Raw genomic sequence first — 27876 nt, 5'->3', positions numbered from 1 at the left:
GACCACACAGCTCCAGACCCCACAGACACAGACCCCACAGACACAGACCACACAGACACAGACCCAACAGCTCCAGACCCAACAGCTCCAGACCCCACAGCTCCAGACCCCACAGATCCAGACCCCACAGATCCAGACCCAACAGATCCAGACCACACAGCTCCAGACCCCACAGCTCCAGACCCCACAGATCCAGACCCCACAGACACAGACCCCACAGCTCCAGACCCCACAGCTCCAGACCCCACAGACACAGACCCCACAGATACAGACCCCACAGATACAGACCCCACAGCTCCAGACCCCACAGCTCCAGACCCCACAGCTCCAGACCCCACAGACACAGACCCCACAGATCCAGACCCCACAGCTCCAGACCCCACAGATCCAGACCACACAGCTCCAGACCACACAGCTCCAGACCCCACAGCTCCAGACCACACAGACACAGACCCCACAGACACAGACCCCACAGACACAGACCACACAGCTCCAGACATCACAGCTCCAGACCCCACAGACACAGACCACACAGCTCCAGACCCCACAGCTCCAGACCACACAGCTCCAGACATCACAGATCCAGACCACACAGCTCCAGACCCCAGAGATCCAGACCCCACAGCTCCAGACCCCACAGCTCCAGACCCCACAGATCCAGACCCCACAGATCCAGACCCCACAGCTCCAGACATCACAGATCCAGACCACACAGCTCCAGACCCCAGAGATCCAGACCCCACAGCTCCAGACCCCACAGCTCCAGACCCCACAGCTCTAGACCCCACAGATCCAGACCCCACAGCTCCAGACCCCACAGCTCCAGACCCCACAGCTCCAGACCCCACAGATCCAGACCACACAGATCCAGACCACACAAATCCAGACCACACAGATCCAGACCACACAGCTCCAGACCCCACAGACCACACAGATCCAGACCACACAGATCCAGACCCAACAGCTCCAGACCACACAGCTCCAGACCACACAGATCCAGACCCCACAGCTCCAGACCCCACAGATCCAGACCCCACAGCTCCAGACCCCACAGATCCAGACCACACAGATCCAGACCCAACAGCTCCAGACCACACAAATCCAGACCACACAGATCCAGACCACACAGCTCCAGACCCCACAGACCACACAGATCCAGACCACACAGATCCAGACCCAACAGCTCCAGACCACACAGCTCCAGACCACACAGATCCAGACCCCACAGCTCCAGACCCCAAAGATCCAGACCCCACAGATCCAGACCCCACAGCTCCAGACCACACAGCTCCAGACCCAACAGATCCAGACCCAACAGATCCAGACCCCACAGATCCAGACCCCACAGCTCCAGACCCCACAGCTCCAGACCACACAGATCCAGAAACACCTGCAGAAAGCGACAGAAGTAGAGAGAAAAGGGAGGAGAAAGCACAACTAAGGGATGGTTCTGGACTCAGCTGATCCAGCCCTGACTATAAGCTTTATCTATAAGTTGTGAATTCTGTATGCATTGCTGGAGGCCTTGAGGTAGTCCCAGGAGTCTTTGAGGCAGGTCTCTAGGATGGTTGGCCCCAGGGGGAAATTCTAGGGCTATATGAGGAGGTTCTAGATGTTCGTTAGGATGTGTTGTTGGCTCTCAAGGAGATGGTTCCCACAGTCTGGGTTCTGGGGTTGAGGAGACTGCAGAGATTCTCGATGTTCTGTGTCTTAGCAAATGTACCGGAGCTGCGTGAGGCCATGTTTACATTTAAAGCTTTCCAAGCAACACTTGTTTTGTAGGATTTGAGACTAGAACGAGGCCCCATTGTTGGAAAGTCCTTATGGAAGACTTTAGTCCATTGGGGAATGTCAGGGTTTTTAGGGGTCTGCTGCTGTTGAGGGATGTTCTACAAGTTCTTTAGGAGGTTTTAGTGGCCCTAGAGGAAGTCCCTGAAGGATTGGGGGGGTCTTAGTGTGGGTACCAGGGTTCCTTCGGACCACGCAGCTTTGGAGACGGTCTGGGCTCTGAGGGATTTGTTGTTCAGTTAGGAGTTTTAACACGTTTGGTGTTTTTTGTGCAGGAAGCAGGAGAGACGGCGTTACATTACTGTGTCCGGACATCTGATCACTCTTCTCTCCACCTGGTCGACTTCCTGGTCCAGAACAGGTACGAGCCTGCGTGTGTGTGTGTGTGTGTGTGTGTGTGTGTGTGTGTGTGTCTGTGTGTGTGTGTGTGTCTGTGTGTGTGTGTGTGTGTGTGTGTGTCTGTGTGTGTCTGTGTGTGTGTGTGTGTGTGTGTGTGTGTGTGTGTGTGTGGTGTGTGTGTGTGTGTGTGTGTGTGTGTGTGTGTGGTCTGTGTGTGTGGTGTGTGTGTGTGTGTGTGTGTGTCTGTGTGTCTGTGTGTCTGTGTGTGTGTGTGTCTGTGTGTGTGTGTGTGTGTGTGTGTGTCTGTGTGTGTCTGTGTGTGTGTGTGTGTGTGTGTGTGTGTGTCTGTGTGTGTGTGTGTGTGTGTGTCTGTGTGTGTGTGTGTGTGTGTGTGTCTGTGTGTGTGTGTCTGTGTGTGTCTGTGTCTGTGTGTGTCTGTGTGTCTGTGTGTGTGTGTGTGTGTGTGTACATGTTGACGCCTGTTAATGGTGTGTGTGTGTGTGTGTGTGTGTGTACATGTTGACGCCTGTTAATGGTCTGTGTTTGTGTGTGTGTGTGTGTGTGTACATGTTGACGCCTGTTAATGGTGTGTGTGTGTGTACATGTTGGTGTGTGTGTGTGTGTACATGTTGACGCCTGTTAATGGTGTGTGTGTGTGTGTACATGTGGTGTGTGTGTGTGTGTGTGTGTGTGTGTACATGTTGACGCCTGTTAATGGTGTGTGTGTGTGTACATGTTGGTGTGTGTGTGTGTGTGTGTGTGTGTACATGTTGACGCCTGTTAATGGTGTGTGTGTGTGTGTACATGTTGGTGTGTGTGTGTGTGTACATGTTGACGCCTGTTTATGGTGTGTGTGTGTGTGTGTGTGTACATGTTGACGCCTGTTAATGGTGTGTGTGTGTGTGTGTACATGTTGGTGTGTGTGTGTGTACATGTTGACGCCTGTTAATGGTGTGTGTGTGTGTGTGTGTGTACATGTTGACGCCTGTTAATGGTGTGTGTGTGTGTGTACATGTTGACGCCTGTTAATGGTGTGTGTGTGTGTGTGTGTGTGTGTGTGTGTGTGTACATGTTGACGCCTGTTAATGGTGTGTGTGTGTGTGTCTGCAGCGGAAACCTGGACGCTCAGACGGACGGAGGAAACACAGCTCTGCATTACTGCTGTCTGTACAACAAGCCGCAGTGTGTGAAGCTGCTGCTGAGAGGAAAACCCGACATCCACATCAGTAAGAGCACGCTAGGTTCAGGCTCCACCCACCTCCGACGGCTGCATGTTAAAACCGTATATTGAAAGTAAAAGGCTGTAGTGAGGAGGAAGCCTCAGACACGCTGAGCTACACACAGAACATCACCTAACGTTCATGTAAACCCTCTCCAGAGTCAGATGGATCTGTTGTGTGTCAGGAACACATGTTTAGCCTAGCTTAGCACAAAGACTGGACGCAGGGGGAAACTGCTAGCCTAGCTCCATCATTGTGTTATCACAAGCTGCCTGTGTCCTGTGTCTTCTCAGCCAATCAGAGCGGAGAGACAGCGTTGGACATTGCCCGCAGACAGAAGAACCCCCAGTGTGAAGAACCGGTAGGGAACCTGGTTTCATTATGGCCACAGAGCATTCTCGATTCTGATTGGCAGTTGTTATTATGTGCCACAGGTGAACGCAGTGATGTAACGCGGTGGTTCTTTGCCTCCAGACCATCCAGTACAGCTTGTTGGGTCTTATCCCTTACTTAGGGAAGAACCTCGGTCTCTTGATGATAATAATAATAATAAAAATCTTTATTTGTACTTTTCAAAAACAAGTTAGAAAGTGCTTTAACAAGTGTAAAGACAATAATACAAAAACAATACAAGATAAGATCACTGACCCAGTGTTCTTTCAGTTGAGAACATTAACACTGAGCTCTCCGTCTCCCAGCTAGTGGAGGCGGTCTCCGGCAGATTCAACCCTCATGTTCATGTTGAATACGACTGGAACCTACGACTGGACGAACTGGACGAGAGCGATGACGAACTGGACGACAAGGTAACGCTGAGCAAACCCCAGAGCAGCGGATCAGCTGGTTCTTGTGGGACTGTGTTAATGACCTCCTGCCTCCTCCTGCAGTCCAGTCCGGTGAAGAAGGAGCGCTCGCTCCGTCCTCAGAGCTTCTGTCCGTCCTCTGGCGTCTCCTCTCAGGAGAAGCTCTCTCTGCCGGCGTCCCTCATTCCTCCTCACAGGGACAAGCAGCGTCTCTCCTACGGGGCGTTTGCCAACCCGGTCTACAGCACCTCCTCCGACAATCCTCCATCCCCCGGGCCTGACACCTCAGGACCCACACCGGCTGCCAGGAGCCAGGGCAAAGGTAAGACGTTTCTGAAGGTGGTCCATGAGGCCCTGTGGGGGTTCCAGATGAGTTTGAAGGTGTTTCAGGAGACTAAATCTTTGAAAGTGGTCCAAGAGGTCTTGTGGAGGAGGATTAAGAGATTTACTGACTGCCTCGCCTGGTTCACTAACTACTTCTCCGATAGGGTCCAGTGTGTTAAATCAGAGGGGCTGCTGTCTGGACCTATAGCTGTCTCTATGGGGGTGCCGCAGGGTTCGATTCTCAGACCGACTCTATTCTCTCTGTATATCAATGATGTTGCTCTTGCTGTTGGTGACGCTCAGATTCACCTCTATGCGGACGACACCATCCTGTATACATCCGGCCCTTCACCCCGGACACTGTGTTATCAAACCTCCAGGAGAGCTTTAATTCCATTCAGTACTCCTTCCCAAACCTCCATCTATTACTAAACTCTGGTAAAAACTAAGTGCATGCTTTTCAACCGATCGCTTCCCACACCGGTTCGTCTGAGTAGCATCACAATGCTAGATGGGTCAGTATTAGAATATGTGGACACTTAGAGATACTTAGGTGTTTGGATAGACGGTTCCCTCTCTTTCCAGCCCCACATAAACCACCTTCAATCTAAAATTAAGTCCAGAATCGGTTTCTGTGCTCTACCACAGTGCCATCCGTTTTGTTACCGGCGCCCGATTTAATAACCACCACTGCGACCTGTACGCATCAAAAGACCCTCATCCCCCTCACTGCCTTTAAAGCACGTCTGTCTGAACTCTTATCCGATCTCTGTACATGCTGGGTCTCCTCCGCCACTCACCTTTGCACACCATTACTAAAAGTCCTCTGTCATGTCCCTTTCTTAGTGGCACAGTTTCATTCTTCCCACCGCTACTGTCACACTGTTTTACACACCACCTGATCTACCTCGGCAATTAGAACTCAACTTGCACAAAATGTTTATAGATCTCTGTACTTTTTATTTATATATAGATATATCTATTTGTATATCGTGATTTTTATTGTTGCCATACCATTTATGCATACAGTCTGACCTGCCTCCTTGAATGGTCAGCACCTGCACTAAATGTACATAGACGCTGCTGCACTTTCAAATATTCTCCTACAGACTCATTACTGTTTTACGAATTTTCGTAATTTATGCTATTTATGTATAACTATATGTTGTTCTACACTTTCTTGGCCAGGTCGCCGTTGCAAATGAGAAACTGTTCTCAGTCGGCCTACCTGGTTAAATAAAGGTTAGATAAAATGAAACATAAATACAAAATTTGTGGGGTCTCTGTAGTGGCAGTTTTTTTCCCAGGGACACCTGGGCTGTTTAAGGAGGTTCTAGGTGGACTTCCTAGAGGAAGAACCTGCTCCCTGAGAGCCTGGGTATGTGGGCACGCAGACTCCACAGTGACCTTTTCCTGAGTCCTTCCTTCTCCTGTTAGTGAAGGAACATTTAAATCTGCACTGTGTTCATTTCATCAAATCACTGATTGGTTCCTCTCTCAGGCCCCGCCTCCGGCCCGCCCACCTCCCTCCCCCTCACCTCCCTCCCCCTCACCTCCCAGACCAGTGGAGGAGGAAGCTCCACCCTGAAGAAAAGACCCCCTCCCCCTCCACCCGGACACAAGCGCACCCAGTCCGACCCCCCCAGCCCAGTCCAGCCGGGACCCGCAGGTAAAGGTAAGACTCTGTAAGAGAGCACAATCCAGGACCCGACAAACATCTGACCCTGCTGAAAATCTAAGTGTTGTTCACAGGAAGTGAGTTCACCCCCCCATCTGGAAACAGGACCAAGTTTGAGGGGATCCAGCAGCAGCAGAGGTACTCATCAAATACTCTGTTCAGAAATACTGCGAGCTAAAAGCACACTGAGTACAAACTGTGTTAAGATGACCTTTGACCTCTCCTGACCGTCTCCAGCTCGACCTCCAGTAACACCAAGTCCACACTGGGACCCAGAGTTCTACCCAAACTACCTCAGAAAGGTGAGACGTCGACCTTTCAGCTGTCTATGGAGGCCCCTGTTCCCCCGGTGACCCCCTCTGCCAAAGTCATAAGAAAGTATAATAAATTAAACCATCAGAGGCGCCGTTTACCGGGTTACCAGGTTACCTGTGCTAATTTTCGACCGGGCCATCTGGCTGTAGCAGCTACTTACTGAATGCATCGGTTACAGGGATGCAGGCTTCACCTCCAGGTGAGCTAGGCGCACCTGCAGTGTGGCCCACTGGACCGCGTTGCCGGGTCGGCTGCCTCGGCGCCGGTTTCAGGTCATTTAGTTGAACAAATAGAAACCAAAGCAAAGCCCTAAGGAGGATGGTTATCAGTCGGCCGCCACGGTCGCCGTCTGGCCTCAGAATGGCTCACATTACCTAAGACCCGCCCTCTGACCCCGTCCTCCCTCTGAGTGTTAGACCTGGTCAGTTCTCTCAGTCCGGTTTTGTCTTTGTTCTCTCAGTGGCTTTAAGGAAGATCGACACCATCCACCTGCCCCCTGTGGACAAACCCAGCCAGCCTCCAGACCTCCACAAACCGGCCTCCTCTTCCCAGTCTGACCCCCAGAAGTCTCCTCCCTTCATCGACGCCTCCCCTAAACCCCCCCTCACCCCGGTGGACTCCGCCCAGAGAGCCCCGTTGGCCGAGAAGCCCCAGCTGTCCGACCTGCCCCCCAAACCTCACCTGTCCGACCTCCCCCCAAAACCCCTCCTCAGAGACCTCCCCCCCAAACCCCAGATCGCCGACCTTCCCCCCAAACCTCCGCTCAGCGACAGGCCCGGTCCCGCCTCTGCTGCTACGGAGACGCAGGGATCCAAGATGGCGCCGGAGGCAGAGAGCCAGCAGGGGGAGCTGTCACCTCGGCCGGCAGCGGAAGATGATGATGACGAGTCCCCGCCCGGCGCCGTGGAGACGCCAGTCCCTCTGCCGCGCAAGATCAACTCAGTGAGTTTAAATAATCCAGGATCAGAGTGTGAAGACGCAGAGGACGCTCTGACCCTGTCTGTCTCCTCGCTGTGCTGCAGGTGAAGAGGAAGATCCGGCGGGTGAAAACCATCTACGACTGTCAGGCCGACAACGAGGACGAGCTGACCTTCGCAGAGGGAGAAGTCATCGTCGTCACCGGAGAGGAGGACCAGGAGTGGTGGGTAGGTATCGACTAAAGACCAGCAGCAGGTCAAAGGTGCCCTGATCACCTGGCTTTAAATACTAAGTGCTGATTGGCTGTGTTTCTTCCCCAGATCGGACACATCGAGGGACAGCCCGAGAGGAAAGGCGTCTTCCCCATGTCATTCGTTCACAACCTCTGTGATTGACCGCCACAGAGACAAGTGTGAGGCCGCCGTCCAGCAGCACAAGCCCCGCCCCCTGCCGAGGTCACACAGGTGACGGTGGGCGGAGTCAGTCGGTGATTAAGCAGCGGCTGACCAATAGGAACAAACTAAACCTTCAGTTGATGAAGTCCTCGCTGTAAATAGACTCTATTATCCTAACAGTGTTACCATAGCAACCAGCATGCAGACCCGGCGGCTTCGTAGCAAACACAGGTGAGAGGTCAGAGGTTAGCAGAATCTGATTGGAGTCCGGCTCATGACACCACCAGCCAATCACACAGGAGCACAAGAAGAGAAGCACAACATTACAGAAGGGATCATCCTGCGTCACCCGACGCGTCCCGCCGTCCCAGCTCACACCCGGACAGATCGCCAGTCTGCAGCTCAGTCCATGTTTGCGCCACATGCCGCCGTCACGTGTCAGTATTTTCACCTGAGTCCCAGAGGCCTGATGTCCACGCCCTGTGCGGAAGGTGTCTCGTTCCCCTTTTCTGGTTGGTCAGCCGAATACAAAAAATAAGCAGCTCTTTCATCTGACCGCCAGGAGGCCGCCATGTTGTCTCCCAGAGTGCATGCGTCCAACACGTCTGAGTACGACTGTGAAGCTCATCACCTACACACAGACAGGAGGCGGACATGCACACAGATCCTGGATTCAAACCCAGAACCTCCTCCCCACTGAGCCACTGGTCCGTCTCCACGCAGAGCAGAGCCTGGCCGATCAGGTGACTCGTCTTCTCCCACGCCTCTCTCTGTTCGAGACGACGAGCTGAACGTTCGGACAGTTTCACGCGTCAGGTGACGGTTTGGATCCTGATCAGGTTTTAGATCAGTTAGTGGGACTTTTCCTTCGCTACAGATTCTCTCCAAAGCCGACTCCAACTGTTACTGTGCACTCACCTGTCACCTGTTTCTGTGCAGGTCTTTATGATTTCACGTCTCCGTGTTGTTAAAGTTTGACTTTTCTCTCAAGAAGTAAAAGACGACTTTGTGTCCACGAGATGATTCATTCTGAGAACTTTGGAGGAGAGTCGAATACGCGTCCCAGAGAGCTCTCTGGAAGAACCGTCCAATCAGAGGTGTGGTTGAGGTGAAATGATGGAGGGCCGAGGATCGACCTCTGTGGACATCTCGTCCGTCAGAGCAACAAGAATCAAACTGATCAAGAATTATTTCATGCAGGGGTTTAATAATCTGTCAAAATCAAGCAGTTTAAAAAAAAATAGTGTGTCACTCTGTGGAGGTTTGCAGACCTCCTCGGATAAATTCATCAGATTCAGGCGCCTCCTGCCTCACCGTCACGTAGTTTCACTTTATTTAGAAAAGATGAACTCACTAAACATGTTAACAAGCTCCCAAAAACATCTGCAGACTCACCGCTGACTGAATTTAGCTACAGAGTGAAGCATCTCACTCCTACAGGATCTTTGTTGGGAGCCACAGTATTATTATCATCATTATGCTGCGTGTTACATAGAAGCAAAGGCTGCACCACAATCCAGCTGTGTTCAGTTCAGGAGCAGAGCTTTCTGTGGGAGATGGGAGCTCCCTTTGAGCTGCACAAACCTGTTACATGCACACAAAAGATTTAAACTGAATCATTCCAAACTTTTTATTAGTTAGGATGTAATTAAGGTCTCTCAAACATGATTAATTAATAGTAATAAAAATATAAATAATTATTACTATTATTATTATTATTATTATTCATTTCTGTATTAAAATGACTTTATCATGGTGAAGGTTTCATCTTAATATATGATATGATAATAATTTTCCATTAATAAACTCCACATATAGAGTGACCCCCTTAATTTGCCCAAATTAAGAACCCACACAAACACAGGGAGAACCACGCAGACACAGGGAGAACCACGCAGACACAGGGTGAACCACGCAGACACAGAGAGAACCCACACAGACACAGAGAGAACCCACACAGACACAGGGAGAATCCACACAGACACAGGGAGAACCACACAGACACAGGGAGAACCACAAAGACACAGGGAGAACCACACAGACACAGGGAGAACCCACACAGACACAAGGAGAACCACGCAGACACAGGGAGAACCACGCAGACACAGGGAGAACCCACACAGACACAGGGAGAACCACACAGACACAGGGAGAACCACAAAGACACAGGGAGAACCACACAGACACAGTGAGAACCATGCAGACACAGGGAGAACCCACACAGACACAGGGAGAACCCACACAGACACAAGGAGAACCACGCAGACACAGGCAGAACCACGCAGACACAGGGAGAACCCACACAGACACAAGGAGAACCACGCAGACACAGGGAGAACCACGCAGACACAGGGAGAACCCACACAGACACAGGGAGAACCCACGCAGACACAGGGAGAACCCACACAGACACAGGGAGAACCCACACAGACACAGGGAGAACCACACAGACACAGGGAGAACCACGCAGACACAGGGAGAACCCACAAAGACATGAGGAGAACCCACACAGACACGGGGAGAACATGCAAACTCCACACAGAAAAGCCCGTAACGTAATCCTTGGGGACAATTTAATGCGTCCGTCAAAACATCATACGTCCCCTAAAAGTGCATCATGACAACACTGTAGATCGTTATAGAGACAGACCTTTTTGTTAAACAGTAAGTTGTTAAACAGACGTTATATCACGCTAACTCCATTAAAAAAAACAATAGTTTTACCTTGTAGATCGTTGTTAAACACACTTAATTCAAACTAGACAGGAACAAAATAAAACTCACCAAAAATGTCTTTGTTAGTCTTCGCACTGTTCCAACAGTCACCAACACTGGTTTAGTGGAAATAAATATTTAATTCACCGAGTTAGAGGAGAAAAGAAACGGATTTTGTATCGCAGCTTCACAGGGACTCACAGAGGGACGTCGTTCTCTGCTCAGGACGCCACGCTGTGTTCATGATCTCATATACAGAACCTTTAAAGATTCATGACGTTTTAAGAGACTGTTGTTTTAAAGTGATTGTGAAAAGTGTCTTAAAGCATCATCAGTAAGCGGTGGCCATTTTGTGATTCGTGGCGTTGTAATGAAATCAGGGAGTGTTTGTTGTACAGATGTTTATGTTGATCAGTGATACTGAGTCTGTGATGACATGATGTTTCCAGGAGGCCTGAATATCTGTCTGGTTTAGCTCGCTCAGCTTCAGCCTGATTCAAGACCAGAGAGTCAGAGGAAGGTCCTCACAGATCTGGAGTATCCAACACATCATTCATCTTATTCTGTGTCATCTCTAACCTCTTTAGCCTAGCTTAGCACAACAACTGGACGCAGGAGGAAACTGCTAGCCTCTTGTCTGATTTACATGTTGACTTTGAGTGAGATGCAGCTCACCACAGTCAAACTGAGGCTTCGGTGTGTAGACATCTTTTTTAGGAAATCCCTGTCCAGCATGCATGTAGCGCCCTGTATCCCCATTAACCAGCCAGTCGTTTATTCAGTATTATATATGACTCAATAATCAATAAGAAGCAACGTGACCGTCAAACAAACACAGAAGGATATTTCATGTTCACATCTGAAGAGCCACAGTTTGCTAACGTTAGCATGAAGCTCAAACAGTAAATGGGAGGAAACTAGCGTTATGAAGGCTAACATGCTGCTGCTTTCTGAAAATAAAGGCTTTCCTGCAGGGTTAAATACATTAGCCATTTAGCGTAGCATTTTAGATTACAGGACTGTTCAGTCACAAAGAAAGTGACTCAGCAAAGTTATCAAGTTATGATCTCACAAGAAACCTTTTGGAGCTTTGTACCTTCACACGTGTTTGTGAAACAGGCGGTTCTTTCAGCTTATCATAGTGAGTTATTGTGAGGCTAGTTGGTGAGCTACTGTAGCTGGAGCGCTAACTCCTGACATGCTGTGTCATGGCTGAAACTGTCGCTAGCAAGCCACAATAGCTGGTTAACCAACTGGCAGTGACCAAGCTGGCTAGCTAGCAGCGATTCATTTGAAGGTTTTTATGTTGTTGTGACAGTTTTTCAAACACAAGTCCAGAAGCATTTAATGTGTTTTATCCAGTTAGCCCTGTTTCAGTTCCAGCTAAACATTAACTGTAGATGTTATGATGGTTTGTTAAACTGTTACTGAGACGCACCTTTAGATTTCATCTCTAAACAAACAGTTCTTGCTGACTCATTCTGGCTAGCATGGCGGCTAACCACCGTGTTAGCTAAAGGCTCTGTGTGTGCTAGTTAGCTTAAATGCAACCAAGCGAATGAGCGCAACACCAAACTGTCTTTACTATAAAGTTGTTTCAACATTGTTTTTGAAAGTGAATTAATTCTGAAAACAGTAAAACGCCCTGACAGCTGACGTAGTAAAACAGAACCTGAAGTTTTAATATGAAATCTACCTACAAACAGTAAATTCTCTGTTTCTAATGTGAGTTTGTATTTTAAAGGAACAGTCTGACATTTGGATGCTTTTGTTCTCCAGAGTCTGATCATTCAGACGGATCAGTTTCATCTCTGTGAAAGTCCAGAGATGGGTCCAGGACGTCGTTAGCCTTTAGCTTAGCACTAGAACAGCTAGCCTAGCTTGTAGAGCTCATGGCTAACAGAAGGATTTCACCAAATGTCTGACTGTTTCTTAAAGTTTAAAGATAAAGCTGATTCACTGAAGACGCTGTCGCGGGTGACTTAAGATCTGCTAATTAGCATACTGATTACGGTGTTGAGATTGTTTTATCCTAAATCTAAAATTGTTCTTTATGAGATGAATGTTGTAATGATGTGATCCCGTCTCCTTTCCTTCGGTGAACGCTGTGGGTTCCTGTGGTGTTGATCTGGGTTTGGCGTCATCAGATTGATCTGAATCCTGGATGGTGAAATGTGCAATCTGAAGTTTAATGTGTATTTATTCAACGGACTAAAACTGTTATTAAAGGGGAAAACGTTTTTCTGTAGACTGAAGGTCCTTGTTTATGTTTTATGTAGTTTTATTGTGAAATATGACCTGATGACGATTCATCATTCGGTCCCTGAAGTTTGCTGCTGAGCCTCAGCTGGACCTGCACAACCAGAAGGAAACCAGAAGGAAACCTCAACAATAAACATCTGAGGAGAAACTCAGTTTGGTGTCTCTTCTGTCTCCATCCAGTCAGTGCAAGGCTCATATTTTATACATGTTTAAGGTCAAAGATGCATTTAGGGATCCTTTAGTCAGAAGTGTCCTGAAATGTTCCAACTGACACTAAATATGAGGGCATAATATTTAAAATCAGTGTACTTTAAGACATTGTCATGTCAGTTTGGTTGATTTTATTTGTAAATTAAAATTACGATAATATCAAATATTTTACTTAAGTCAATATTTTGATTATTCTTATTATTGAATAATCTTAATATAATCTAATAATTTCTTTAAAATACCAATATTACTGACATTAAGCTATTTTAATGGAATTCTAGGTAATTAATTAATTACAGGATTTTAACATATTAAGGTGTTTTATTGGATAATAAACTAGAGAACGTTTCCATTATTTTGTCCAGACCTGTTAAATATCTGAATAATATGAACCCCTGAACCTTAAGAACACGTAAACTCGTCATCAGTTTAATGCATTGATCATCCCGACCAGCAGGTGGCGGCACAGAGGCGGACAGGTAAAACTGCCCCATCACACGCGCAGACTGGGTTTTTAAGTTCATCAAGAAACAAAAAGTCTGTAGTTCTGCAGAAATATTATTTTATTTATAAAACTGCTCTTTATTTAACAGGTACACCCCCCCTCCCCCCCCGCACACACACACACCTGTGCAGGGGCCCCGGAGGAGACCAGGTGTATCCAACATTGTATTGAACAGTGAACAGTGAGCGGGTCTCTGTGAGAGGGGACCGGTGGTCGGGAGATCAGACCCGGGAGACGGCGTGTCCTCAGCGGGCAGGGTGCCATGTGGATGCGGGCTGCCGTCCTGCAGGATGCCGAGCCGCCGCACCGCGACAGGCCGGGGAGGAGGTCTGAGCAGCCGGCAGACCTGATCTCTTTCTGCACACTTTGGTTCTTCCTCTCTGGGCCTGGAGCAGCCGGGCAGCCGCTCACCTTCCCCATCTCTGTCGGCGCCTGGCCGTCGGGTCCCCGGCCCCCAGTCCTCAGTCTCCCGCAGGTTCAGCATCTGGACCCGGACCAGGTTAAAGTCAGGAGGGCAGAGGTTCAACACACTGACTGAACGCGTGTGTAAAATACATGAAATAAAAACGGCGGTCCTTCATGTACAGCAGACCTAAGCGGGTTTGGCTGGTGCTGTAGCCGCGGTCTCTGGTTTCATCCTCCGCCTTTGTCCTCATGTTTTCCCCCGGAGTTCCTCCCCCTGCGGCGCTGGGCGGAGTTTCATACCGGACTAGACGCTCCTTTTGCCGGATTCGTTTCGACCTGACTCCCCGGGGTTTAAGGCTGAAAAAAACACACTTTGAAAGTCCCGAAATAATCCAAAAGACCACAGTGGTGTGCAGTAATAACCCGGGTTTCTGTCTGAATCCGAAGGTAAGTAGTTAGTCGTGATTTTAAAGATATTTCTGGGGTTTTCTGGTCGTTTGTCACCGAGTCACCAGAACATTCATGGCGGCTTCGCAGTGAAGGCTTCTGGGCAGCAGCGACTCATGCAGCCCGCTCAGCACCCAAATCATGAAATACAGCAGTTTGGCAGTTAGAGGATTCACACCAGACGAACATGTCGCCTTTTTAAAATTATATTTTTTACAACCAAACACACAGATGTCGACGAATTTTCTCATTTAAGCAGTTTTGCTAAATGATGCGATTATCTGCTACACGTGTCAAATTGAGTGGTTGATTTGTGTTTAAAATGTTTTAGATGTGTTTAGTGTTTGTATTTTCTGCGTCTAACTCGCATTTTACACATTTAACCAAAAAAGGTTAGCGTTAGCTTGTGGCTCGGGTAGCTCTCTGCGTGCCAGCGGAAGCTACGTGGTGACTCCTGCCGGAGGACGGACGCCATTACCGGGGCAGCTGGAGCCTGACGGCCCGCTCAGTTAATTGCGACCCCGATAACGTGACTGCTGTTCGCGCACACCTCAGTACCAAACTGCATTTAGAAATCATAAATCTAATAAACACAGCGACAGACGTTTGTCACACAGAACAGAAATCAATATTCTCTCGAACCGGCGACTGTTTTGGTGAATTCGGCAGGTGAACAGTCACCAAGCAGCACCTGGTTTCACCAAACTTCACTCCCACAGAGGCGGCTGCTCTCTGCCGCCCTCCGTGCGATAGTTCGGGGGAAGCGTGTTCACACACAGAGACAGTTATTAAATTATTATTATTATTAAATCTTATATTTTAAAACTAAAATATGAACTGCGTGATGGTTTGGATTTGTGCCGAGTTAAAGAGTTGCTCGTAAAGACAAAGTAAAGGCTCGTCTATGAGCTTCACGTTTACATGTCCGCACTTCTGACTTAAAGTGACCCATTTTTGAACGGAGTCCGGTGAAACACTCGAGCCGAGTCCAGCCTGCCCTCCGACTGACCCGTGGCGGGGTCACAGCAGAACATAGTTCGGCCGGTAGCTGGGATCCGGTCAGAAGCTAAAATATCTGGGATGTTCTCCGCAAGTGCAGAAATAAAACGCCTAGTCTTTGCCCACAGTTTGACCTTGTCAGCGGGCCGCGGGCACCAGAGCCGGGGAGAGGGTGGCCGGTCGGTCAGGACAGGCCGGGACCAGAGCGCTGTGGGCGGGCAGGAGCTGGCGGATCAGCCGCTGAGAGAAGTGATCAGAGGAAGAAGTAATATTATACTGAAGTAAAAGTACAAACATCATCAATATTCTTCTGCAGAATAATCTATACCTGAGTAATAATTATTGATGGGTTCATGTTGTCTTATATTGATCACTTTATATCCTGCTGGGCAGTTTAATCTGTAATTTCTTTTATTATTTGGACATATTTTGTGTAGAAGTATAAAATACTGGCTAGGAAGGTCGGAACAGCTGGATCCAACACTTGTGATGACATAGTGGCTCCAATTAGGGTTATGAAGAGACAATTGGCTCGCAAGACATCACAAGAGGCTTAAACTTAAACTTACTCACTGCTGCTGCACATTTTTGGGTCATTTTTTAATCAGCAGCTTGTGTTTTTAGCTGAAGTTCCTTCTTCTGGACGATACACATTAGTTTCTGCTATACTTTAATTGCACTGCCTGTTTTCTAAATGTGCATATGAACCTTTCTAAAAGCATTTTCATTTGTTATTTAACTGCAAACTGTTTCAGAATGTTTTTCAACATTAAAAAAGTGGTGGGTACACGTCCCCAGCGTCCCCACAGCAGTACAGGTGTCCCTAATAAAGTGGACACTAGGTGTTGTTTGTTGTCTGCGTTATAAATAAAGTTGTTTTTTGTGTGTGTAGAAGAAGGAGGGGGCGGAGTCTTCTCCGCCAGTCGCTGCAGGATGAACGGCAGCAGCAGCGTCTCCAGAGCTCAGAGCGCCAGGATCAAAAGTGAACCAGGTAACACCAGCCTGCTGTGACATCATCAACACCTGCCGTCACATCTCACCTGTGAGTCCGTTTTCAAGTTTACAATCACCAAAAGAACGTGGTGAAATCTCTGGTTTGTGGATCTGGGTGTCACTGAGATTGCATGACACTGCTGACCCACGACAAACCAACCAATCGTTTCCGTTCAGCAGCTGCTTGTCGTGCTGCATTTGAGCGAGACGCATCTGTAATTCATGCTAACTGTGATATTAGCTGGGATGCTAATTTTAGCTAGCGACAAACAGGCTTAAAACAAAACGTACTTATTGAAAAATGACCAGCCGACTGCTGATGAGCTTTTTCAGCAGCACTGGATAAATTTATACAGAGCAGCGGATACGAGTCGCCTCTGTCCTGATTGACAGGTCGCCAATCAGCTTGTAGCCCCGCCCTAAAGCCTCCCCTTCTTCCTGGTCTCTGTTCCTCTAAATGGGACCATAATTTACTAAATGAACATCATGCTGTGTTGAAGAAGACTTGAAACCAGCGACTGAGACCAGAAACTCATCAGGAAAGTGTTTACTGAGGGAATAAATCAGCTGACAAGTAGAAACATTTTCTCACAGACTTCTATACAATCACACTTCTTTCTGCAGCCGCTGGAGGCGCCCCCTGCTGGCTGCTAGAGAGGACGCAGGTTTAAGTCGCCCCCTGCTGGCTGCTAGAGAGGACGCAGGTTTAAGTCGCCCCCTGCTGGCTGCTAGAGAGGACGCAGGTTTAAGTCGCCCCCTGCTGGCTGCTAGAGAGGACGCAGGTTTAAGTCGCCCCCTGCTGGCTGCTAGAGAGGACGCAGGTTTAAGTCGCCCCCTGCTGGCCGCTAGAGAGGACGCAGGTTTAAGTCGCCCCCTGCTGGCCGCTAGAGAGGACGCAGGTTTAAGTCGCCCCCTGCTGGCCGCTAGAGAGGACGCAGGTTTAAGTCGCCCCCTGCTGGCCGCTAGAGAGGACGCAGGTTTAAGTCGCCCCCTGCTGGCCGCTAGAGAGGACGCAGGTTTAAGTCGCCCCCTGCTGGCCGCTAGAGAGGACGCAGGTTTAAGTCGCCCCCTGCTGGCCGCTAGAGAGGACGCAGGTTTAAGTCGCCCCCTGCTGGCCGCTAGAGAGGACGCAGGTTTAAGTCGCCCCCTGCTGGCCGCTAGAGAGGACGCAGGTTTAAGTCGCCCCCTGCTGGCCGCTAGAGAGGATGCAGGTTTAAGTCGCCCCCTGCTGGCCGCTAGAGAGGACGCAGGTTTAAGTCGCCCCCTGCTGGCCGCTAGAGAGGACGCAGGTTTAAGTCGCCCCCTGCTGGCCGCTAGAGAGGACGCAGGTTTAAGTCGCCCCCTGCTGGCCGCTAGAGAGGACGCAGGTTTAAGGCGCCCCCTGCTGGCCGCTAGAGAGGACGCAGGTTTAAGGCGCCCCCTGCTGGCCGCTAGAGAGGACGCAGGTTTAAGGCGCCCCCTGCTGGCCGCTAGAGAGGACGCAGGTTTAAGGCGCCCCCTGCTGGCCGCTAGAGAGGACGCAGGTTTAAGGCGCCCCCTGCTGGCCGCTAGAGAGGACGCAGGTTTAAGTCGCCCCCTGCTGGCCGCTAGAGAGGACGCAGGTTTAAGTCGCCCCCTGCTGGCCGCTAGAGAGGACGCAGGTTTAAGTCGCCCCCTGCTAGCCGCTGGAGAGGACGCAGGTTTAAGTCGCCCCCTGCTGGCTGCTAGAGAGGACGCAGGTTTAAGTCGCCCCCTGCTGGCCGCTAGAGAGGACGCAGGTTTAAGGGTCACTGTCAGAGCCGGAAGTTTCTGCTTGATAGGAACGGACGTCTCTGCTGAACCTTCTTATGAGCTCTGAGAGCAGAACTGGTTTTTGGATCCGGTGTCTCAAACTGATGAACAGCTGTTGATGAACGGCTAATATTACTTATCGTGTGTGCAGATGACTGGACGAAGGAGGACTGTCTGACTCTGCTGGAGAGGATTCGCAGTGTGCTGCCGGACGGAGACGCCATGAAGTATAAAACCACAGAGTCGCACTTCGACTGGGAGAAAGTTTGTTTCGGCAGCTTCACCGGAGACATGTGTCGCCAGAAGTGGCAGAAAGTCTCGTCTGAGGTACGAACTGTTAACACGGCGACAGATTTTCTTACTTACTTTTACTAACTAACATGAAAGAGCTCTACCTGAAGCTAAAAGGTGAACACTCATTAATTAACTGCTGATGTGTTCACTGACCACAGGACGCCGTCGTGTCTTTGTGTTTCAGGTTCGCAAGTACAGAACGATGACGGAGCTGATCGTAGACGCCACGGAGTTCGTGAAGAATCCGTACAAAGGCAAAAAACTGAAGGTGAGTCAGACTGTGCTGAACGCTGCAGATCCTGGACCTGCAGCTGATCCTGGACCTGCAGCAGGAAATTAAAAATAGTCCAAATGATTGAAATCTCTGCAGACTGATCCCAGATGTGTTTCTGGAGTGGTCTCTGACCTCTGACCCTGACTCCACTTCTCCACAGACTCATCCAGATTTCCCTAAGAAGCCTCTGACTCCGTATTTCCGCTTCTTCATGGAGAAACGAGCCAAATACGCCAAAATCCACCCGGAGATGAGCAACCTGGACCTGACCAAGATCCTGTCCAAGAAGTACAAGGAGCTGCCTGAGAAGAAGAAGGTCAGGGTGGCGCTCTGTAGCTGATTGGCTGAAAACATGTCAGCTGACTTTACAAGTCACAGATGCAGATGATAATATGTGATTCAGATGTTCTTAATAGAAAAGGTCCAAATGAAGTACAGTAAGTCTTAAATCCAGGTTAGCCATGATGATCCAGTTGTTGTTCAGTCCATTATTTTGAAAGCCAGAATCCTAAAACCGGGTCCTTTAAATAAACTGTTCAAAACAACAAAACATGTTTGTCTTCCTGCAGCAAAAGTACATCACAGAGTTTCAGAGAGAGAAAGAAGAGTTTGAGAAGAATATGGCTCGATTCAGGTATGTTCTGTTTACTGACTGTTTACTGACTGTTTACCGTTTACTGACTGTTTACCGTTTACTGACTGTTTACCGTTTACTAACTGTTTACTGTTTACCGTTTACTGACTGTTCACTGACTGTTTACTGTTCACTTACTGTTTACTGACTGTTTACTGTTTACCGTGCACTGACTGTTCACTGACTGTTTACTGTTCACTTACTGTTTACTGACTGTTTACTGTTTACTGACTGTTTACCGTGCACTGACTGTTCACTGACTGTTTACTGTTCACTTACTGTTTACTGACTGTTTACTGTGCACTGACTGTTCACTGACTGTTTACTGTGCACTGACTGTTCACTGACGGGGTACTGTGCACTGACTTTTTTTACTTACTATGTACTGACTGTTTACTGTTCACTTACTGTTCACTGACTGTTTACTGTGCACTAATTGTGCACTGTAACTGCACTGACTGTTCACTGACTTTTTTTACTTACTATGTACTGACTGTTTACCTGACTGTGTACTGTTCACTGACTGTTCACTGACTGTGTACTGTTTACTGACTGTTTACCTGACTGTGTACTGTTCACTGACTGTTCACTGACGGTGTACTGTTCACTGACTGTTCACTGACTTTTTTACTTACTATGTACTGACTGTTTACTGTGTACTGTTCACTGACTGTGTACTGTTCACTGACTGTGTAGTGACTGTGTACTGTTCACTGACTGTGCACTGACTGTACTGACTGTGTGCTGTTCACTGACTGTTCACTGACTGTGTACTGTTCACTGACTGTTCACTGACTGTGTACTGTTCACTGACTGTGAACTGTTCACTGACTGTGTACTGTTCACTGACTGTGTACTGTTCACTGACTGTGAACTGTTCACTGACTGTGTACTGTTCACTGACTGTTCACTGACTGTGTACTGTTCACTGACTGTTCACTGACTGTGTACTGTTCACTGACTGTGTACTGTTCACTGACTGTTCACTGACGGTGTACTGTTCACTGACGGTGTACTGTTCACTGACTGTTCACTGACGGTGTACTGTTCACTGACTGTTCACTGACGGTGTACTGTTCACTGACTTTTTTTACTTACTATGTACTGACTGTTTACCTGACTGTGTGCTGTTTACTGACTGTGTATTGAGTATTGACTGTTTACTACGTGTAAACTACGTGTGGTGTTTGCATTTAGCGTGTGGTGTTAGCATTTAGCGTGTGGTGTTAGCATTTAGCGTGTGGTGTTAGCATTTAGCGTGTGGTGTTAGCATTTAGCGTGTGTTTTTAAGCGTGTGGTGTTAGCATTTAGCGTGTGGTGTTAAGCGTGTGGTGTTAGCATTTAGCGTGTGTTTTTAAGCGTGTGGTGTTAGCATTTAGCGTGTGGTGTTAGCATTCAGCGTGTGTTTAGCGTGTGGTGTTAGCATTTAGCGTGTGGTGTTAGCATTTAGCGTGTGGTGTTAGCATTTAGCGTGTGTTTTTAAGCGTGTGGTGTTAGCATTTAGCGTGTGGTGTTAGCATTCAGCACGTGTTTAGCGTGTGGTGTTAGCATTTAGCGGGTGTTTTTAAGCATGTGGTGTTAGCATTTAGTGGGTGGTGTTAAGCGTGTGGTGTTAGCATTTAGCGTGTGGTGTTAAGCGTGTGGTATTAGCATTTAGCGTGTGGTGTTAAGCGTGTGGTATTAGCATTTAGCGTTTAGCATTTAGCATTTCGCATGGCTAACATCAGCTGACCTGCAGACAGGATCATCCCGAGCTGATGGAAGAGAGGAAGAAGTCCGACCTGCCGGAGAAACCTAAAACTCCTCAGCAGCTGTGGTACAACCATGAGAAGAAGGCCTACATGAAGCTGCACCCAGACGTACGCGCACACAGACATTAAATATATTATTTTATATATAAAATACTTATTTTGAAGAGAGTTTTCCAAAGTGAAACTGTGTTTGGTTTGCAGGTGAGTCAGAAGGAGCTGAAGGAGGCTCTGAGGAGACAGTGGTCCCAGCTGTCTGACAAGAGGAGACTCAAGTGGATCAGCAAGGCTCTGGAGCTCCAGAAAGACTACGAGGTATCAGACCAGACCAGGCTACACTAAACCAGACCAAACCAGACTAGATTTATTAACCTCTGGTCCTATGGATCCACTTGGGACAGGAATATGTTAGAACAGGTGAGACCTGAACGTGTGTGTGTGTGCAGGGCAGCATGCGAGCGTATCATGAAGCTCATCCAGATGTGACGTCTGATGATCACGTTCGGTCCGTCCTCACCAAAGCAGAGAGACAGCTGAAGGACAAGTTTGACGGACGGCCGACAAAACCACCCCCGTAAGTCCTAATGAGCGCTCAGCTGACAAGCGTAATGCTACCGCCATACTGATCAGCTGATGTTCAAGATACTAGTGACGTGCTGCTCGGATTAACAACAGAGTATCAGGATGCTAATGAGCTATTCAACAGGATGCTAACAACCTTATGAGCTAGATTTAAACAAGCTGGTGAAAAAGATATTATAGAGCTGTCAAAAAGTAACAAGTATGCAGACTAAAGATTTGCTAACAAGCAGAATGCAGTCCTGCTAACGGGCAGATGGTAAGTTCTAAAGCTTGATTTACATTCCTGCGTAGGGTCTACGTGTGTAGCTACGCCATAGGCTACGCACGTAGCCATGCATTTATACTTGTGCGTCCGTGTGTCCGTCAGTCAGCAATCACACCCCCAAACGCTAGTCGGCAGCAGCGCTACAGCGTCCACTGTGTTGACTTTAGCCAACAGGCTTAGCCGAGCAGGCTAACTTCTGGTTTAGCGCTCCGCTAACGTGAATGGGGGTAAAATTGTGTGCCTTTTCAAATGTTACCGAGCGCGTGGATCACATTCTGGTCATTTCGCTCGGGTTGTGACGGTCAAATATATCGATCCACCGTGTTACAGCCACCGTTTTGGCCGCTAGTAAAAGTTACTTCAAAGGACGGGCACTTCCTGTCGGCTCGGAGGCGCTGCGAGGCTACCCAGCCGACCAATCGCAGAGCTTACGGTCCGCGTCGACTCGACGTGTAGTTACATTTTTGAGAAGGTGCACGTCTGGCTACGCCGTAGGTGATGGCATAGGGTAGGGCGCTACACAGAGGCCACGCTGTCGATTTGACGTGGAAGTATAAATTGCACTGAAGAAGCTGAAGAACAATGTGTGGTGAGCTACCAGGTTGCTAACGCTTGTGTGTTGGCTAGCAGAAGTGGCTAACGGTTGTGTGTCTCTGGCTAGTAACGGGTACTCGCTGTACTGCGCGGAGCTGATGGTGAACATGAAGGACGTCCCCAGCACAGAGCGGATGGTGCTCTGCAGTAAGCAGTGGAAAATGATGACGCAGAAAGAGAAGGACATGTTTCAGAAACGCTGCGAGCAGGTCGGTATCAGCACGCTAACGCCAAGCTAACGTCACAGCAGCGTTCACACCGTGACGTCTCACTCTTTTCTGTTTCAACAGAGGAAGAAGCAGTACGACATCGACCTGCAGAGGTTTCTGGAGGTACGTTAAGATCCAATCAGATGATTCCTGTTCATATAAACGCAAAGCAGCTTTAAACATTTTCTCCACTGATAATCTGGATTAAACCAGTTCTTCCTGTTGACTGTGAACCTGGAGGGTCTTCGTTAGCAAACAGTCCTTTCATAAAAAGCTCAAACAAATCCATGAAAAATGTGTTTATTATTTGGGCTGAGCTAAAGGTGCGGGGGCGGGGCGGCGGCACGAGTAAAGGAATAACAAACAAAGCGATGACGTACAAAATAAATGTGGTTTTTATTGATGAAGCTGGATTGTGTGTTTTCCAGAGTCTCCCGGAGGAGGAGCGAGACCGGGTCATGACCGAGGAGAAACTGGGCGGGGCCAGACTGGGAGGGGGCGCGGCCTCCAGCCCACACAGAGCCAAGTCTCCGTCCATCAAGGTGTGAACACCTGGAGCCTCAGCTGTGATATCGGGCTGTGTATGTTTTTAGTTGAAATATAAACTTACCTGCGACGTGGCGTTTTTTGTTTTTGTCCCAGGAGCGCCGGGAGGCGGAGGCGGAGCCAGAGCCATGGACACCCGCTGGAGCGGCAAAGGACAAACGTGACGGGAAGAAGACGGCGAAGCTTCCAGAGACGCCGAAAACAGCCGAGGAGATGTGGCAGCACAGCGTGATCGGAGACTACCTGGCCAAATACAGAGTGCGTTTCATCACAAATTACCTGCGAAATTACCAGTGTGGTGTCAGTTTTTCATGTGACATTTTTTCACCATTGGTTGGTCATGTGACCTGCTCCACAGAGCGACCGCAGGAAGGCCCAGGCCGGGATGGAGGCGGCCTGGAAGTCGATGGAGAAGAAGGAGAAGATCCCCTGGATCAAGAAGGCGGCGGAGGACCAGAAGCGTTACGAGGTTCAGTACCAACCTGTGGTCAGTGAGCCACGCCCCCCCCACTGACTCCGCCCACCACCTGCTGACATTGCAGTCACACTGAAACATGCTGATCAATTAATACAGATATGTTTGATTCATTAATGCTGAAGTGCTGTTTCTCTTATTGTACTGATGGTTGTGTCCTGCAGAGGGAGCTGCTAGAGATGAGGGCGCCGCCTGCAGGTCAGAGTCAGAGGAAACCCAAGTTTGACGGAGAACCAAAGAAGCCTCCAGTGTGAGTCTGACAGGAAGTGATGTAATAACCAGAGTTTAACCAGACGCTCCTGCTGATCAATGACTTCACCAGACCAGATGGGGGAGAGACAGAATGCAGATTTCAGTGAAATATATTTTTGAATAAAACCAGCCTCGTAGTAAGCCCCTCCCCCTGCTGTTTCCATCCAATAGGAGCGGGTATCAGATGTTCTCGCAGGAGCTGCTGACCAATGGCGAGCTGAACCACTTCAGCCTGAAGGAGCGGATGGTGGAGATCGGGAAGAGGTGGCACAAACTGACCCAGAGTCAGAAAGACAAGTACAAGAAGCTGGTGGAGGAGCAGCAGGTGGAGTACAAGGCCGAACTGGAGGCCTGGGTCAAGGTAACCTCACATTGTCGCCGCTGCAACCAGAGGTCTGGAGAACAGCATCTGGTTCAACCTGCTCAGGTCACACGTTCTCTGCAGAGAATCATGGGAATCATTAATATTTTAAACCAAGGTGGTCAGTCAGAGGTTTACAGCGACGTTAATAATACATTTAATATATCAAGAACAACACTTGTTTTCTGATAACATTTAGGACAAACACTTCACAACTTTATTTAACAGCAAAGACTTAATGTTAATGAACAGAACTTTCCGCTGAGTCATTGATAGAGATGCTCAGCATTTCTCCAGACCTCTGAGACAATAGGTCGCCTTCTAGCGGCCATGACACAAAGCTGATTGAACACAAAGAAAATGAAATAAAAAGACATGTGACTCTTTCCTTCCTGTCTCCAGTCTCTGTCTCCTCAGGACCGAGCCGTCTACAAGGAATTTTCCACCTCGGTGAGTTGGAATCAGAACAACTTAATATCATTAGTGGTAGGTTAGCTAGGTAGGTTGCTAATTAGCTTATTGCCCAGAGAGCCACCATAAGCTAACAGGACACTTGCTAACATATCGGTAAACTACCAATAATACAGAATGTTTCAGAGACATAATGCTAAGAGTTAAGCTAATGTGCTAAGCTAAATTGCGTTTGGGGTAACACAGACTAAGATAGCATTAAGCTAACAGGCGCTGCAGGTTACTGATAGCTTAATTATCCTCAGTCAGACGTTTCAGTGCGTCAATATGTTTGTTTGTTTGGTTCAGAAACGTCGCAGCACCGCTAAAGTTCGTAGCAGCCCGGGAGCTAAAGTCCGTGTGACAGCAAAGGGGAAGGCGGCGAGTTCAAGAGCTGCGACACAGACTGTCGGGGTTGCCAAGAGGGCCATGGCGTACCGAGCCAAGGTAACACACACTACACAACAACACACAAAGGGACAGTGAACTAAAATAAATATATAACATATAACTGTACCAGACTCATTTCTGAACTTTCTTGCGTTCAATTTACTGATTTGCTTTGCATTGATTGAGACTGTTGAAAGGTTTTGAATACCTCAGTGCGGTCTGTCAGGCTCTGTGTTATAAAGCTGCATCTATGTCGTCTTCCAGCAGGACATGTCTGACTCAGACGAGGAGAAGAGCGACTCGTCTGACTCTGATGAAGATGACGAGACGTCGGGCTCCACAGACAGTGACGATGAGGATGACGAGGTGAAAACGTTTTTACCCTTCAGCAATCATAAAGAAAACCCATTAAAACTCCTCCAGGTTTGATTTATATAAAGACTTGGTCCTTACAGGTCCTCCAAGCTCCCAGTCCTGCAGACGCAGCTAAGCTAATAGCCTAAGCCCCTCCAGGTGGACCACCATAGGACAAGAAAGATTAATGTTTAGATCCCGTTGGAATTGTCCTGAATTACACACATGATGTTTGTCAGTTTAAAAGATAATTTAAGTCGTGGTTGCAGTTTTTCATAAAACTGTACAGTAATATTTAGTTCTGTGTGAAACCGCTCAATGAACTACATCTCTCCTCTCGCACAGTGTACGTCACCAACATGTTAGTGCTGTAATACTAAGCCAACATTCATTGTTGCTACTAGCCAGGCAGCTCAGCTATGTTCCACGCACAGATGTATCTTACCTGATGTGTTTAGTCTAACGACTCCTGGTCCTTTCATCACATTATCTACACATGGAAGCTCTTTGACGTTAGCTTAAGTGACGTTAGCCTTAGTGACGTTAGTTTCAGTGACGTTAGCCTTAGTGACATTAGTTTCAGTGAAGTTTGTTTCAATTACGTTAGCTTCAGTGACGTTAGTCTTAGTGACGTTAGTTTCAGTGAAGTTAGCTTCAATTACGTTAGCTTCAGTGACGTTAGTCTTAGTGACGTTAGTTTCAGTGACGTTAGCCTTAGTGACGTTGGCTTCAGTGAAGTTAGCTTCAATTACGTTAGCTTCAGTGACGTTAGTCTTAGTGACGTTAGTTTCAGTGACGTTAGCCTTAGTGATGTTGGCTTCAGTGACGTTAGTCTTAGTGACGTTAGTCTTAGTGACGTTAGTTTCAGTGACGTTAGCCTTAGTGACGTTGGCTTCAGTGAAGTTTGTTTGTGACGTTAGTTTCAGTGACGTTAGTTTCAGTGACGTTAGCCTTAGTGACGTTGGCTTCAGTGACGTTAGTCTTAGTGACGTTAGTTTCAGTGACGTTAGCCTTAGTGACGTTGGCTTCAGTGAAGTTTGTTTGTGACGTTAGTTTCAGTGACGTTAGTTTCAGTGACGTTAGCCTTAGTGACGTTGGCTTCAGTGACGTTAGTCTTAGTGACGTTAGTTTCAGTGACGTTAGCCTTAGTGACGTTGGCTTCAGTGAAGTTTGTTTGTGACGTTAGTTTCAGTGACGTTAGCCTTAGTGACGTTGGCTTCAATGAAGTTTGTTTGTGACGTTAGTCTTAGTGACGTTAGTTTCAGTGACGTTAGTTTCAGTGACGTTAGCCTTAGTGACGTTGGCTTCAATGAAGTTTGTTTGTGACGTTAGTCTTAGTGACGTTAGTTTCAGTGACGTTAGCCTTAGTAAAGTTTGTTTCAATTATGTCAGCTTCAGTGACGTTAGCTTCAGTGACCAGCTATGTAGCCATGTTCCATGCTGAAATGTATCTCACCTTTTGTGTGTAATCCAGTGACTGTGGGTCCTTTTATCACATCATCCTCTCATGTCAGTTTTTTGACAATAGCTTCAGTAACGTTAGCTTAAGTTGAGAGAAAAAGTTACTTCACATACGCAACTTTTAGGTTTGTGTTCTTTTATATTAGAACAGTTTTACATCAAACTGCAAATTTTTTGACTTTGAAGTGTACATTTTAAATTGATAAACAACATATGTGTGATTCAGAGAACAACTTTAACGGCATCTAAAAATTGTTGTCTCTTGCCGTTGGCTACCGTATGTATATTTTCCTAAGGTCCCATGGTGGTCCACCAGAAGGGGCGGGACTTAGGCTCTCTATTAACTGTGCCCCCGAATCACAGCGGCGACAACATGTAAATTAAACCTCTTCCTGTTTTGTTATTTCGTCAGAACGACGACGATGACGACGAGGATGATGAGGACGATGAAGATCAGAGCTCCTCTGAGGATTCCAGTGACTCGGACTCGGACTAGCTCCGCACCTTCCACCTCATTGGAGAGGACAGGCTGTGCAGGCCACGCCTCCTCAGTGCCAATCATCCCGGCGGACCAATGAGAAGTGGTGTCGTCGGCATACTGCGGACATGCTGGCCCCTCCCACCTCCCTGTGAAGGGGCGGAGCCTGACGGAGAGTTTTGTTACCTGTGTGTTTGTTTCTGTTTTTTATCGAGTGTTGGTTTTTATCTGCCGGACGTTTCAGACAGGTTTGTTTTATTTCTTGAGCGATGGCGAGGGCCAGGTTTGTACAGTTTGACAGGCAGGAGGGGCGGAGCCTATTGGTTGTCGTTAGTTACCGCTGAGGGAGGAGCCAGTGTTCAGCCTCCAATCAGCCGCCAGCCTGAGAAAATTAACAAATAAATGCACTTTTTTCTCAAGTCT

At 48.2% G+C, this 27876-nt stretch overlaps 2 protein-coding genes and 1 long non-coding RNA gene across 6 annotated transcripts in view; 2 read left to right on the top strand and 1 right to left on the bottom strand.

Moving 5' to 3' along the window:
- asap1a (ArfGAP with SH3 domain, ankyrin repeat and PH domain 1a) overlaps nucleotides 1-9750 on the top strand; it is a 40516-nt gene extending 30766 nt beyond the window's left edge. Inside the window, exons 19-29 of the mRNA XM_038719144.1 lie at nucleotides 2064-2149; nucleotides 3238-3353; nucleotides 3641-3708; nucleotides 4046-4153; nucleotides 4235-4472; nucleotides 5976-6149; nucleotides 6227-6290; nucleotides 6390-6454; nucleotides 6928-7409; nucleotides 7490-7612; nucleotides 7706-9750. Coding sequence (XP_038575072.1) covers nucleotides 2064-2149; nucleotides 3238-3353; nucleotides 3641-3708; nucleotides 4046-4153; nucleotides 4235-4472; nucleotides 5976-6149; nucleotides 6227-6290; nucleotides 6390-6454; nucleotides 6928-7409; nucleotides 7490-7612; nucleotides 7706-7780 — 1599 coding nt within the window. The 3' untranslated portion in view covers nucleotides 7781-9750. The remainder of the gene's footprint in view (nucleotides 1-2063; nucleotides 2150-3237; nucleotides 3354-3640; nucleotides 3709-4045; nucleotides 4154-4234; nucleotides 4473-5975; nucleotides 6150-6226; nucleotides 6291-6389; nucleotides 6455-6927; nucleotides 7410-7489; nucleotides 7613-7705) is intronic.
- A 3757-nt stretch (nucleotides 9751-13507) lies between these two features.
- On the bottom strand, nucleotides 13508-14168 carry LOC119902777. Its single transcript, XR_005444365.1, has 2 exons — nucleotides 14065-14168; nucleotides 13508-13956 (listed from the first exon to the last, which is right to left on the bottom strand). It is a non-coding gene; the product is annotated as an uncharacterized LOC119902777 (long non-coding RNA).
- Nucleotides 14169-14183: 15 nt separating this feature from the next.
- On the top strand, nucleotides 14184-27872 carry ubtfl (upstream binding transcription factor, like). 4 transcript variants are annotated; one of them, XM_038719137.1, is made up of 20 exons: nucleotides 14184-14324; nucleotides 16216-16314; nucleotides 18238-18413; nucleotides 18565-18648; nucleotides 18815-18970; nucleotides 19224-19288; nucleotides 21027-21147; nucleotides 21241-21351; nucleotides 21483-21610; nucleotides 22545-22686; nucleotides 22768-22809; nucleotides 23115-23228; nucleotides 23329-23490; nucleotides 23591-23719; nucleotides 23872-23957; nucleotides 24131-24320; nucleotides 24723-24770; nucleotides 25080-25217; nucleotides 25425-25526; nucleotides 27388-27872. In XM_038719137.1, exons 2-20 carry the CDS (start codon nucleotides 16257-16259, stop codon nucleotides 27469-27471), a joined length of 2136 nt encoding a protein of 711 aa, XP_038575065.1. In that variant the 5' UTR covers nucleotides 14184-14324; nucleotides 16216-16256; the 3' UTR covers nucleotides 27472-27872. The 4 variants fall into 4 exon arrangements, with proteins under 4 accessions (XP_038575065.1, XP_038575064.1, XP_038575063.1 ...); XM_038719136.1 differs by lacking the exon at nucleotides 14184-14324 and adding an exon at nucleotides 15390-15588 and having other exon boundaries at nucleotides 23591-23701; XM_038719135.1 differs by lacking the exon at nucleotides 14184-14324 and adding an exon at nucleotides 15390-15588 and having other exon boundaries at nucleotides 25428-25526.
- The last annotated feature ends 4 nt before the right edge of the window (nucleotides 27873-27876 follow it).

This window comes from Micropterus salmoides, unplaced genomic scaffold (assembly GCF_014851395.1).
Source record: "Micropterus salmoides isolate LMB-PRFRI ecotype aquatic unplaced genomic scaffold, ASM1485139v1 Ms_hic_scaffold_14, whole genome shotgun sequence".
In the NCBI taxonomy this organism is placed as follows: domain Eukaryota; kingdom Metazoa; phylum Chordata; class Actinopteri; order Centrarchiformes; family Centrarchidae; genus Micropterus; species Micropterus salmoides.
Note: the sequence above shows the minus strand (reverse complement) of the source record. Positions and strands in the feature narration are given on the sequence as shown.